Genomic DNA, 13,957 nt, shown 5'->3' with positions numbered 1-13,957 from the left:
AGAGTTTTAGGTTGACAATTTTTTCCTTTTGGTGTTTTAATAGATATGGCTCTATTGTCTTTAACATTGTTTCTGAAAATAAGTCTGCTGTGCTGTCATTCCTTTGTTCCTTTGAATGTGATGTTTGTTATTTGTCTGGCTGCCTTTCAGATTTTCTCTTTCTATATTCCTTGTTTACTAGTGTTCAGCAATTTGATTGTGATGTACCTAAATACAGTTTTCTTCCTTTCTTCTCCTTGGGATTCATTGAGCTTCTTGGATCTGTGGATTTGTGGTTTTCATCATATCTGAAACATTTTTATCCATTATTTTTTCACATTATCTTTTCTTCTTCCCTTTCCCTCTCTGAGGTCTCTGGTTGCATGTATATTAGGCTGCTTGAAGTTTTTCTCATAGTTTACTGATGTTCTGTTCAGTTTGTTCTAATCTTTTTTTTCTCTTTTTCATTTTGGATAGTTCTTATTTCTGAATCTCCTTTTTTTCTTTATTATCTAATCTACTATAGTAACATTTAATGTATTTTTTGTTTTAATTATTTTTCTCCTTACAGAAGCTCCATTTGGGTCTTTTTATATCTTCCATTTTTCTCTCTTCCTCATGTTTCCATTGATAGTCTTGATCTTACGGAGTCTATAGTAACTGTTTAAGTGTCCTTGTCTACTGATTCTATTATTTTTAACAGTTCTGTTTCTTCCTTTTCAGATTGATTTTTCTCCTGATCATGTGTTACATTTTCCTGCTTCCTTGCTTGCTTATAAATTTTGATAGGGTACTATATATTCACATTGTTAAGTCCTGGGTTTTTAGACATCTTTAAATATTTTAAGGTTTTTTTCCTGGGACACAGTTAAATTCCTAGGAATCAGTTTGATTCTTTCACGGTCTCCTTTTAAACACTATTAAGCAAGTCCAGAACAATCTTTTGTTTGGGCCTACTTTGTCCACCTTGTTGAGGCAGTACTCTCCTGAGGACTCTGCTCAGTGTCCTGTATTTGAGGGTTTTAAACTCTGGCTATCGGGAACATAACAATTCCTATGAATGAGCTTTGGGACTGTTCAGTCCACTCCTTTCTAGAGGTTCTTTCTCTGGCCTTGATAGTTTCCTCACGTGAATGTGGTAACTGGTCAGCTAAGGTGTTACCCTTTTGAGATATCCAGAGCTCTCTAAGCAGCACCTTCCCCTTATGTAGTCTGACTTGCAAACTGTAGCTCCTTTGACCTCTTTAAAGTCTAAATGCTGTATCTTCAACTTAATGAGCCCACCAGACTCTGGGTTCTCCTTCCTACTGTTGCTGCCTGGGAACGCTTTCTAGGCAGTGAGATGGTATGTTCCTAGCACTCATCTTGTCTGTTTCCCCTTCTGAGGGATTACTACCTTACTCTGTTTATTGTCCAGTGTCTGAAAATCTTTATTTTATATGATTTATACTGTTTACTCAGTTAAGGTGGGACTATGAATCCAATCTGTAGTATTCTGTCATGGCTAGATAAGGACATTCCTAATATTCTTTGTTAATGAAATTTAATTTTGCTGCATTATTTTTTGTACTTCTGAGTTATATCAGTAAATTCATGAATTCGTTCTGCAGAATTAAATTATTTGGCGCTACAATGGTATATGGAATGCCTCAGGCTTGTGAAATTGGTATCTACTTGATTAAGAAAATGATAGCCGGCTTATGGGTTAATGATCAAATTTCGTACAATGCAATCTAAATTTTTTGCTGAAATTATAAAAGATTTTAAAATATTCTATTTGAAGTCTGCTATCTAAAACCTTTAATACTTCTGAAATTCACTGTTTTTATGTTTAGTTATTTCAGTCTTGGTTAAAAACTCTTACAGTGGGAAATCTAAGTTCCTGGCCATTCTTGTCATAATATCTGTACAATATTATAAATTCTATGATAAGTTAACTGAGGAATACAGTTGAGGAAATAAAGACTAGAAGAATTCTAGGATAAAGCTTGAGAAGTTTCTGGGATAAAACTTGAGAATACAAATATAGTAGTCTGAGAAATTGGTCTTTAATGATTATTTAGTTTATATTGATTTGAAAACATTGACATATATTTGTCCTTTTTTTCAATCTAGGCTGAAGGGTATGTGATTGGCAGCTGTATCAAGCACATTCCAATCGCAGGACGAGATATAACATATTTTATTCAGCAATTACTGAGAGACCGAGAAGTAGGAATTCCTCCAGAGCAATCCTTGGAAACTGCTAAGGCAGTAAAGGTAAAAATACTGTTAAGAATATAATGCAGTTGGAAATTAAAATCACACTTACCACATTAACATGAAAAATTTTTAAGAACAATAATTTTTGAAAAGCTTTTGTTAGCCAGTTACAAATCACTACTCTTAATTATATGTTTTTTTCCTGTGTATTTCTTGTAAGAAATTTTGGGAGATTATCAACCTTTTGCTTGGTCTCTCCACATTTCACACTTGAAAGGACTAACATATAAGAACAATTATACCAATTGACTTCAACATGCATTTTTATGCTTATTTCCTTTAGTAAAAATAAAAGCAGGCATACTTTGGAGATACTGTGGGTTTTCTTCTAGACCACTGCAATAAAGTGAATATTGCAATACAGTGAGTCACATGAATTTTTTGTTTTCCCCGGTGCATTTAAAAGTTAAGTTTGTACTGTTAAGTGACAATAGCATTATGTCTAAAAAAAAAAAATACATACCTTAATTAAAAAATGCTTATTGCTAAAAAATGCTAACTAACATCTAATAATGCAGAGATGCCACAAACCTTCAATTTGTTTTTAAAAACACCTTATTAGCAAAGCACAGTAAAATGGGGTATGCCTGTAATTAGTTCACTTCAAAGTCCTCACATCTTAATTTTTGCTGACTTCTTTATTTTAATTCTAACAGTTTTGTTAAAAAACATTTTTTAATGTAATTGATTCATTGGCTGTAGAATAGAGACAATGGTTGGCTCAAGTGATACGGCAAATAGAAGAAAAATGTGAAGGCTGAGAAAGGTATTTCAATAATTTGTATGCTGTATAAATCTTTATATCAGGGCTTCATGCAAAATATGAAAATATTTAGCATTTCTTTTTAAATTTGTTATTTGCCGACATACCTAAAAAGTTTCATTGACTCTCACATATGATTTGAATATGTAGAAGCAAAACTTCCCAGGTAAAAATAACTCCATTGGTTTAACAGTCTTTGCATGATTATAATGTTTTCCTTGCTTATCAAAGGTTAGGAATGAAAATGAATTTACTGCTTCCTAGGTAATAAAGGAATTCATAAATGATGGCCAAAAGTCACCTCAAGTATGAGGCATCAAAATTAAATATGTAAAAATTTAATATGAGCACTGCTGTTTCAACATCTTTGGGAAAGCTATAGTGTTTAAAAATTAAAAACATCAAGGATTTATTCTAAAGCATACTAATGATCAGTCTTAATGTCTTTTAAGGACCATTATTTCCATGTATTCCATGTAATTCCTACATTCAGGGTTTGGCGAAAGGCCTTAATATGACATAGATTATCTTTTGTTTTCCAATATTCTTTCACTTTATGTCTTTTGGTTATCAATAATAATATTTGCATCTATCCTGGATAGAATTCTTGATGTGTAAAAATATGTGAAATGTGTTTTTCTTCAAAAAAAAAAAAAAAAGAGAGACTTCCAGTCAGGAGTCCATAAATTGCAAATAGAATGTTATACGTGTAACATTTTTGAATTACATTTTTCATGAAAACTTTTACCTAGGACATATAACCAAATACGCAATGATTCAGCCTTGCAGGACATACAGTGAAAAAGAAGTTTGTTTTTTCAGCTTTTTTTTTTTTTTAACTCATTTACTTAGACCATAGTCAGTTTTGTTACAGATGGATATTAAAGACCTATATATCTTTAAAAATATTTTTTAACTGAAGAATAGTTGCTGTACAATATTATAAAGTTATAGGTATACAGTATAGTGATTCACAATTTTGAAAGGTTGTACTCCATTAATAGTTATAAAATATTAGCTATATTCCATATCTTGTACAATATATCCTCATAGATTATTTTATACCTAATAGTTTATACCTTTTAATATATTAATTTGTGTGGTTATGTCAGCTATTTATTCTTCTCCAGTTCTTTGTGTATTTTATGCTTCCTCTTTCCTAGAATACAAACTTTTAATTATTGAAACATTATAAAATTTTGGATGACATTAATGAATATTTCCCTGAAATAGTGCTGAAATACTGGAAATTGACTCTTTAGTTGGTCAAGTCTTAATCTGTTGAAGCCTGGAGTTATGTAAAGGAGATGATGAGCTGTTTATTTGTACCACACATACAGTAACATCCTAACATAAGATTTTTTTCAGCTTAATTTCCTAAATTTTATTTTCTGCAGATATGTTTTCATTTGATTTTAGTTTACTGAAAATATGCTGTTCTGTTTTGCTTTTCCTAAAACAAGAGTAAAAAAATTACTCATTTCTTTTTCTAGGAGCGCTATAGTTATGTCTGCCCAGATTTAGTAAAAGAATTTAACAAGTATGATACAGATGGATCAAAGTGGATTAAACAGTATACTGGAATCAATGCTATTTCAAAGAAAGAATTTTCTATTGATGTTGGATATGAGAGATTCTTGGGACCTGAAATTTTTTTTCATCCAGAGGTGAGTTTTTTTAAGATGGAATAGTTTTGAAATATTTAGCAGAAAATATCAGTCAACTGTAAGATGTTCAGAGACAGTTAATCTCAGAAATTTTCTTTTGTAGATACTAAAATACTATAGTGAGTCATATTTTTCAAGAAAAAAAACTGCCTTTGTGTAAAAACAATGACTTTTCCATACATTTAGAAAAATGAAACTTCTGTCTCTTTAATATTTGTGGCTTATTTGGGGTCATGGAAAGAGGGAAGATTTATGATCATTTAAATGAAATATTTTGGGAGACCTTCTAGAACTCTTTCCTACTCCTCCCATGAAAAGTAAGCATACAAAGAATCTTCAACTGACTATCATACTGTAACAAAATATTTACTAGCAAAATAGTCTTCTTCCTTTATGAAATGTTAGCATATACTGGCTATATTAAATTACTGATATATGTGCTTTTAATAATGAAAAATTATTCTAGTAACTTAGCATAAGGAATTTAGTAAAAGAATTACTAACATTAAATGCTATTCTGCTTATTCAGCATAAAAGATAGTTATTTTTAATACTGTTTTTTCACTCAACAAATAGTAAATACAATTTTGATGATCTCATTTTAAGCACTGAGTATTTAAAAATGAAAAATTATTTATCTTGCTTTCATCAAGTTCAAAGAATAAGAGATGAATGTCTCAAAAAGGAATAGTTGTTTTAACAAATGGGTGTGTCTTGTGAAGGCATAGGAACAAAGAGCATCTAAAGCTGCTTACGAGAATCAGGGAAACTTCTTCAAGGAGCTAACAGTTGAAGTGGGAAAGGATGAATGGATATTTGTCAAGCAGGTGTGTTAGAAGAGTATATTGCTGGCAGAGATATATATATGAAAGCTGAGTAGAGATCTGGGGTGTAAGAGAGCTAGGTAATGAAAGTGTAAAGCAAGAGAGTGGTAGGAGATGGATCCAGATGAGTGTTCATGAGGGACTAACATGCTATGCAAAGGAGTTTTCTGGATTTTGTGCTCATGCAGAAATGTTCAGCATGGAAATAACACAGATACAGGTACAGGATGAGAAAGGTCACTCTGGTTGCATTGGGTTGGATAGATAGATACCGAGGTGTGAATTGTGTTGGAAACAGGTAAGTTTATTGCATTTTTCTTGATGAAAGATAAAGTCAGTAGGTCAATAAGAATGAGAAAGGAGGTAAGAGAAAGAATAAAACCAACATGACTTACCAGTTGTTTAGATGTGAAGGGAGTAAGAAAATGAAGAATCTGTGATGATCCCCAAGTTTATAACTTGAGCAACTAGATGTTTTGCCATCACTGAAGTTGGGAAAATCAAAGGGGAAGAATAGGAAAGGTAAAAAGAGATGAGTTTACTATCCATCTTTAAAAAGATTCAAAAATGAACACTTGGATTGTAAAGGTTTTGAGCTGGAGCATGTGTCCTGGAGTGAGGATAGATGTAAAGTCATCATATATGGCACAAGGAGCAAATTGGCCTCAGAATGTTGAGTGAGAAGAAAGGGAAACTTGGGGCCCTGGTGAACACTGACACTTTACAGACAGGCAGAGTAAGAGGCTCCTGCAAAGGATACTGAAGCATACAGAAAGGGAGAAGCCAACCAAGCCAAGGGATTGTGGTGCTAACATTGAGAAAAATGAATGTTTCAAGGAGGGAGATGCCACCTGCTACAGTGAAGTGATGGAGGACATCCAACTTGCCCCACTACTAGTAATACAGTCACCTTCTCAATTTTCCTCAGTAGTGCTTATAAGAGTCACTGTTCTCTCCCAACCCTCAACCTTGTGTCCAGTCCCTTTTCCCAACACAGTAGTTTGATTCCATTTCATGAAAAATAATTAAAGCTATGAAGTATGATGATGAAGTTCCTCAGCTATCTGCCTGCTCCTCAACCCTCCCCAGCTCCACATTTTCCTGTACCCATACTTTACTCCTTACCTCGGTCCCTGGAGTAACCCATCTTAAAAATAAAACTAACCTCAGCTGCCTTCTTGCAATCGACTTCGTACCAGTTCCTGGTAGCCACTATGCTTTTCTTTCAGAGCTAGCTCCCAAGATACCCACACTATCAGTTCCCAAACCTTTACCTCGCACTGTTCAACAACTGCTTCTATCACACCACTCCATGGAAATTGCTCCTCTAGGATCACCAGTAATCTGGATGCTAAAAAAACCCATGTGACATCCCCAGGTTCCCTTCCAGAATTTGTATTGCTAGGTAGTTGACTATGTTTGGCTTTACATTTTTGCTATTCTGATAGTTATGAAATTACATATCTCATCATTGTTGTAATTTGATTTCTTTCTGAAATCTCTGATTTCAATATCTTTCATTTGAATTAGAGACCAGGTTTTATGGTTTTTATAGGTCCTTTTGTTTTTGAACTGAAAACTTTCTTAATTCTTTGTTATGATATTTAAGTCAGTAATGGTCTAATCTCTATCATATATCCAACTTACTTTTCAGTTTGCTAATCCAGACTTTACTCAACCTATCTCAGAAGTTGTAGATGAAGTAATTCAAAATTGTCCTATTGATGTCAGGCGTCCTCTCTACAAGGTCAGTATTTATAGCAGAATTGTTTTTCTAGGTCATACTTCTAAAAACTTCATTTTCTCTCTATTGTTGAATGTAAAACCTCTCTTCAAAAGGATACAGTAGGATTTTTGTACCATTTTTTATATCTTTAAATTTTTTCTTCTTTCTGTTTAAATGCAAGTCATACTTACTTATTTTTCTCCACTAATACAGAATATTGTCCTCTCTGGAGGTTCAACCATGTTCAGGGACTTCGGACGTCGCTTGCAAAGAGATTTGAAAAGAACTGTAGATGCCAGGCTGAAATTAAGTGAGGAATTGAGTGGTGGTAGATTGAAGGTTGGTTTTTTTCAGTTATTGATGGGAAGGTTGGGGGTGCCTTGATTTTTGTGTTGGGAATGGAAAATGTCTGCCAACTTTCTTTTATTCAGGAAGGTAAGAGGAACCCTATGAGGTATTTCAATGGAAAATGTTCATTATAGTTTGATATCCATAATATTCTTGGTCATTCGATTCGTCTAGGATATTACCTACGTTTCTGGAAAATATTCTTAGTTACAGCTATGAGAGAGGTTTGGTTTTTTTTTAATATCTATCTCAGAGATAACTTGTATATAGTAGATTCCTTGCATATTTCAGGAATAATATTCTTTATGGAGCCACAAAATTTTAAATACCTTTATAATAAAGCAGGACAACAAAGCATAGTTGAGAGAGAGGGGCTGTTGTGTGGTCAAGCTTACTTTCACAGACTGACTTAACCTCTCCCACAGCAGCCTTTTCATGGTGTGAAATCATATTGGTGGTTCAGCTAAATAACCTTTGTATTATGTATCCTGTAATTTGGGGCTTATTGTCAAAAAATCAAAATTAATGTTAAATTCTCAGATGACTGCTTTCTATATAAGACAAATTTTCAGTAAGTGTTATCTTTCATTTTCATTAATGTAAGATACTGAAACAAAACATTGATTCAGAGGATATGTTGCTAAGTAAAACATATTTTGTTCAACATGGAAGATTACCAAGAATGAGGGCTCCATCTGAGACTACCACAGTCATTCAAAGTTATTTAAAAGTAAAGTACAGCATTCTGGGGTTTGCTGCTTGTTGAGAAATTGCATGACAGCTGTTTTTAGCCTCTAAATTTTTATTATCTTAAATTTATTCCTTGGAGTGCAATAAAAAGTATGTTTAAGTAGTTGTTTACTTTGTAATGACTCATTACAGTAGATGAAATGAAAAAAAATGCTGTTTTGAATACAATATTTCAATAAAGTAAACATGTTTAAAATATTTTTAAGCTTCTTATACATTTCTAAGTAAGAAATGAGGAACTTTTTTCCCTCAGCGATGTCAGCACTATACTGACATTATCTAATGATACAGGAAAAACCCTGCATACTGGAGGACTCTGCCTCCTTCCCTTTAATTTTACCTAATAGTCACATATAGAGCTTCATAACATCTTTATAGATCTGTATTTAAATTTGGCTTTATTTCCTATCAGTATAATTTTTAACAGCAGCCAAATAGCTTTTTTTTAAACAAAAAAAGCCATATCTCTTTATGACATGTAAGTTTAAAAATTTTTCATTTTGAAGTAATTTCATACTTACAAAAAGGTTGCAAAATCTAGTAGAAGAAATTCCTACATATTGTTCTCCTTTGCTTTATTATTCTATTATAAATATATGTATATACACGTATACCTTTTTCTGAACTATTTGAAAGTGAGTTGCAAATTTGATGCCCCATTACCCTTAAATATTGTAGTGTGTATTTCCTAAAAACAGGCCATTAAAATTACCAAATTAACCATGATAACACAATATATTATGTAGGTATAGACCTGATTCACAGTTCATCATTTCTTCCATTATTGTTCTTTATAGCAAAAGAAAAAAAATACGTTTTTTTTTTTTTTCTGGTCCAGGATCACATGTTTGAATTAGGTATCACGTTCCTTTAATCTGGAAAAAGAACTCAGTGTTTGTTTTTTGTTTTTTTTTTATAACTTTAATGTTTTTGAAGTGTACAGGCAATTTATTTTGCAGAATGTTTCTTATTTGGGGGTCGTCTGATGTTTCTTCATAGTTAGGTTCAGATAATGCATTTTTGTCAGTAATACCACAGAAGTGATGTGATGTGTTCTTTTTAGTGCATTGTATCACTAGACACATGATACGTACAATTTGTCCCATATGTTAACTTTGATCACCTGATTAAGTGTCTGTCAGGTGTCTCTACTATTTGTTTTTTCCTTTCTGTTTAATAAAAATCTTATGGGGAGATATTTTCTTTTTTCTTTTAATTTTATTTTATTGAATTATGGTCATTTACAATGTTGTGTCAATTTCGAGTGTAGAGCACAATTTTTCAGTCATACATGAACATACATATATTCATTGTCAGATTCTTTTTCACCGTGAGCTACCACGAGATCTTGTATATATTTCCCTGTGCTATACAGTATAAACTTGTTTATCTATTCTATATATATATATACCTGTTAGTATCTACAAATTTCAAACTCCCAGTATGTCCTGTCCCCACCCACCTCCCCCCTGGCAACCACAAGTTTGTATTCTATGTCTGTGAGTCTGTTTCTGTTTTATATTTAAGTTCATTTGTTGTCTTCTTTTTGAGATTCAACATGTGAGTGATCTCATATGGTATTTTTCTTTCTCTTTCTGGCTTACTTCACTTAAAATGACATTCTCCAGGGACATCCATGTTGCTGCAAATGGCATTGTGTTGTCATTTTTCATGGCGTTAATATATGCCATTGTATGAATATACCACAACTTCTTTATCCAGTCATCTCTCAGACATTTAGGCTGTTTCCATGTCTTGGCTATTGTAAATATTGCTGCCATGAACATTGGGGTGTAGCTGTATTTTTGAAATAGGGTTCCTTCTGGATATATGCCCAGGAGTGGGATTCCTGGGTCATGTGGTAAGTCTATTCCTAGTCTTTTGAGGAATCTCCATACTGTTTTCCACAATGACTGCACCAAACTGCATTCCCACCAGCAGTGTAGGAGAGTTCCTTTTTGGGAGATACTTTCAGACTATGTAATTATCCTGTTTCTCATCAAACTTTCAACGACTGGTTTTTAACATCCATTTTTCTTTCCTAAGATAGTTATTACTATGGTAGTTGTCAAACGGTATTTTGCAAATTCCACCATTTCTTCTGTTTCATAGTCTCATTTTACTTTAAGGAGGAGTATTTCCTTCCCCTCATTTATTCATTCATTCATTTATTCATTCGTATCTGTATGAACTCCTGATTTCTGAATTATTCTATCAGCTGTGTCGTAAACATCATTGTGATATAATATCAACATATCATTAATACTATTAATATTATTAATTTTAATGCTCAAATTTTTTCTCAGATTTGGCAGGTAGGAACTATTCAAAGGTTACCTGGGTTAGTTCCTTTCCTCACTTCAGTGTGGTTGTGTATTTTTTTAAAATAATAAAATTAGCTTTGTTTCTTTTGTATTCTGTTTGCCCCTGTGTACTCCCCACATCTTTTCAAGTTTTTTTTTTTAAAATAGACTATTCTTTTAGAGCAGTTTCAGGTTCACAGCAGAATTGAGCAGAAAATACAGAGTTTGCACATAAAGTTTTATTTATTTATTTCTGAGTATATGAAACACTACATTTTTATGAATGTATATCTAAGGCTAAATGATACAGAAACTGTTACTTGAAACTGACCTTACTATGTCTTTTTTAGCCAAAACCTATTGATGTACAAGTCATCACACACCACATGCAGCGATATGCTGTTTGGTTTGGAGGATCCATGCTGGCTTCCACGGTAAGTGAGATGAAGCTTACTTTTAAATTTTGATTTTTTTTTTTAAGATAGAAGAATCCATCAGTACTTACATAATTTAGAAGAACAAGAGAAATTTCCTAAAATTTTATCTAAGTACTGCACAGGAAAATTTTAAAATTAAATATAAATGTACACAGTATTTTAAAAAGTGATATTCATTTAGATTTACTGGTTTTTGGGGTTTTTTTGCTTGCTAGAATTTTGTTTAGAATGAGCATTTAAAGTTTTAAAATTCATCTGTAGGGAAAAATCTTTTAACCCTGTGGTAACACAGATAATAATAGAGGGTAATTGTGTTTCTGTACAAAGATTTAAGAGCATTAAGTTATGTTTTATTGCATAGGAACTATGTATGATGTTCTAAACTGAATAAAGGGAGTTACTAAGATCCCTCTCTCCAAATGTTAAAGCTCCTTCAAAAGATATTTTAACATCATTAGCCCAGTAAATATTGGTGCTTTACCCTGTAGTGCACAGAATATTAAATAAAATGTAAGAAGTTTTATCTAGATTATTGAAAACTATATCACCTTTTTTAAAAATCATTTAAAAATATGAGGTAAAAGTTATTTTCTTCCTTGAGTTGTCTTCAGTTGTGCCATATAACCTAGTTGCGTTTATAATTTTGCCCTTTGTGAAATGAGATAATAGAGCATGGAATAGTCTGTAGCAGACCTTGAGTGAGGAAAGCAAATTCATCTAGAAGTTTTTGTAGCATGACTAAGAGTAGTTTATCTGTAGTTTAGATTAATTCTGCTTTTTTAGATTTTTGATGCAATGTACAGTGAAGGAAAGCCTCAACAGAATAGTCCGGGCATTTGAAACTCAACCTTCCATTCCTCAAAATTTCAAAATCCCAGGAGAAACAGGTGTTTGAGGTGGGGGTTGGAGGGACTTGAGTTAAACGTTCCTTTCAGTTCTGATTATAGACTTAAAGCTGATTCTGAGTCATCGTGGCTAGAATCTCTGAGCTTATTCAAGCACCATGGATGGACTAATAATAAACATTTTAGATTTAACAACTCTATTTTAAAGCATCTGGAAAAGTGGTAGATTTTTTACGTTTATTAAAATATGTTTTTATTTTCAGCCTGAGTTCTACCAAGTATGCCACACCAAAAAGGATTATGAAGAAATTGGACCTAGCATTTGTCGTCACAATCCAGTGTTTGGAGTCATGTCGTAAAATTGGCTTCATAGTTTTTGGGGTTAGGGAGGTGGGGAAGAAATAATCTTTCTGATTACCTGTTTTGTCTGGATGGCTGGTTTTGAGGTTTTAAACCTGACTTGAAATAATAAGACCAAACATAATTATACAGGAATATTTTAATAAGTATATCAACATGCGAATGTAGAAGAGAGCCAAAATGGTTAAGTGTTTTTCTTTAGACTGAATGTTTGAATCTTATGTGTAACAAAAAGAAGTGGGTTTTAGTTCTTTCTGTGCCCTGGTATTTTGTATATTATTGAATTATCCAAGATTTGATGGGATTTATCGGTATGTAGATAGCTCTATAATGCTTGAATTATACACTTGGAAGTGTGCAGTGCAAGAGCTTGTTTATATTTCATACTTTTTATACTTTGAGGAAAAAAAGTCAAAGAAAAACTAGTATTTGAGGGAAGGAAAAACGTGACCAAGTAAAGGATAAATTCAAAAAATAGCCTGTGAGACTTGGCGTACACACACACTCATGGGATTCCAGTTATTGCGAAGTGCTTCCATCCTTCTGTGCCCCCCAATGGTTTTCTGTGCAAGTGCTTTTGGAACTAAGAAGCTAGTGTCTTGGATTAACTGATGCCTGCTAGTGCTTTCTGATTATTCGCATTCTGTTTCTCGCTTTAAAGGAAAAGACAAGACAAGACTGTTGGACCAGTATTGCAGTTCTGTAGTGTCATTTCTTATTAAAAAATAAATAATTTGATTACCAAAATTGGTATATTTAAAGCCTAACACCATTCTAATAAAGGCACAAATTTCTTTTTAATACTTGTTTCAACTCTTTAATCTCTTTATAAGTTAACTAATAAATCTATTTTCTTCAAACCTCTGCAATAGTTCTTTAAAATCACAACAGTTGGTTAGAGGGCTGACTTTTTTATGTGCTCTAAACAAATAATTGTGAACTTTTACTATGTTGAGTGCTTTCATTTTGATAACTGGATCTCCATTTGATATTTTCATTTGTATAACTCATTTGCAGTCTGAAAATTTTTTTAGTGCCAGTCCCTGACATATCATGGAAAGTTAATTTTCATTGCATTTTAAAATATCTGGATCATGAAGAAAAAGTGATGAAAATAAATTAAAACTGAATTACGTTTTCTAATGTTTTCTTTTTAAGTAGCAGTGTCATTCTACTTTGTGTTTATATATTTGTATGACTTTTATTTCTTTTGGAATAGTAGGATTCATTGAAATACCTATAATGTTATACATTTAGAAATGGTAGGCACTTTCTTATGAACTTGACCACTTATTTATAGAAGACTAAAATGGGAGATATTTTACAGGCTTTTAGAACGTAAGCAGTAATACTAGTGAACACTTGAACTTCATTATCTGTGAAGATAACACACGGGATTAATATATACCTCTAGCCAAAAGTTAAAGAACAATTAAAGTGTTTTTGTTGTTTGTTTTTAATATAAAGATAGAATTGGGGAGTAAATTTTTATTGAGAATGAATTTGGACATTTAAAATTGTATCAATCATTTATATGAATCTTAATTCTTTTGAGCGTGGGAGTCAAGAACAGACTGTATATACTGTAGTAGTAATAATATCAGTATCAAAATCTTTTCTTTACTTGAAAAAGTATTTCGTGAACATTGTAAAAGAAAACACTGTTCAGACAGTACCACAGAATACATAGTGA

At 32.5% G+C, this 13,957-nt stretch overlaps 1 protein-coding gene across 2 annotated transcripts in view; it reads left to right on the top strand.

Moving 5' to 3' along the window:
- Nucleotides 1-13,398, top strand: part of ACTR3 (actin related protein 3) — a 49,289-nt gene extending 35,891 nt beyond the window's left edge. For both annotated transcript variants that reach the window (XM_006196100.4, XM_072960858.1), the window contains exons 7-12: nucleotides 2,095-2,238; nucleotides 4,498-4,671; nucleotides 7,150-7,242; nucleotides 7,435-7,560; nucleotides 10,973-11,056; nucleotides 12,168-13,398. In XM_006196100.4, the coding sequence (XP_006196162.1) occupies nucleotides 2,095-2,238; nucleotides 4,498-4,671; nucleotides 7,150-7,242; nucleotides 7,435-7,560; nucleotides 10,973-11,056; nucleotides 12,168-12,263 (717 nt within the window). In that variant the 3' untranslated portion in view covers nucleotides 12,264-13,398. The remainder of the gene's footprint in view (nucleotides 1-2,094; nucleotides 2,239-4,497; nucleotides 4,672-7,149; nucleotides 7,243-7,434; nucleotides 7,561-10,972; nucleotides 11,057-12,167) is intronic.
- The last annotated feature ends 559 nt before the right edge of the window (nucleotides 13,399-13,957 follow it).

This window comes from Vicugna pacos, chromosome 5, assembly GCF_048564905.1.
Source record: "Vicugna pacos chromosome 5, VicPac4, whole genome shotgun sequence".
In the NCBI taxonomy this organism is placed as follows: domain Eukaryota; kingdom Metazoa; phylum Chordata; class Mammalia; order Artiodactyla; family Camelidae; genus Vicugna; species Vicugna pacos.
The sequence above is the reverse complement of the archived record's forward strand: the minus strand, read 5'-3'. Positions and strand labels throughout refer to the sequence as shown.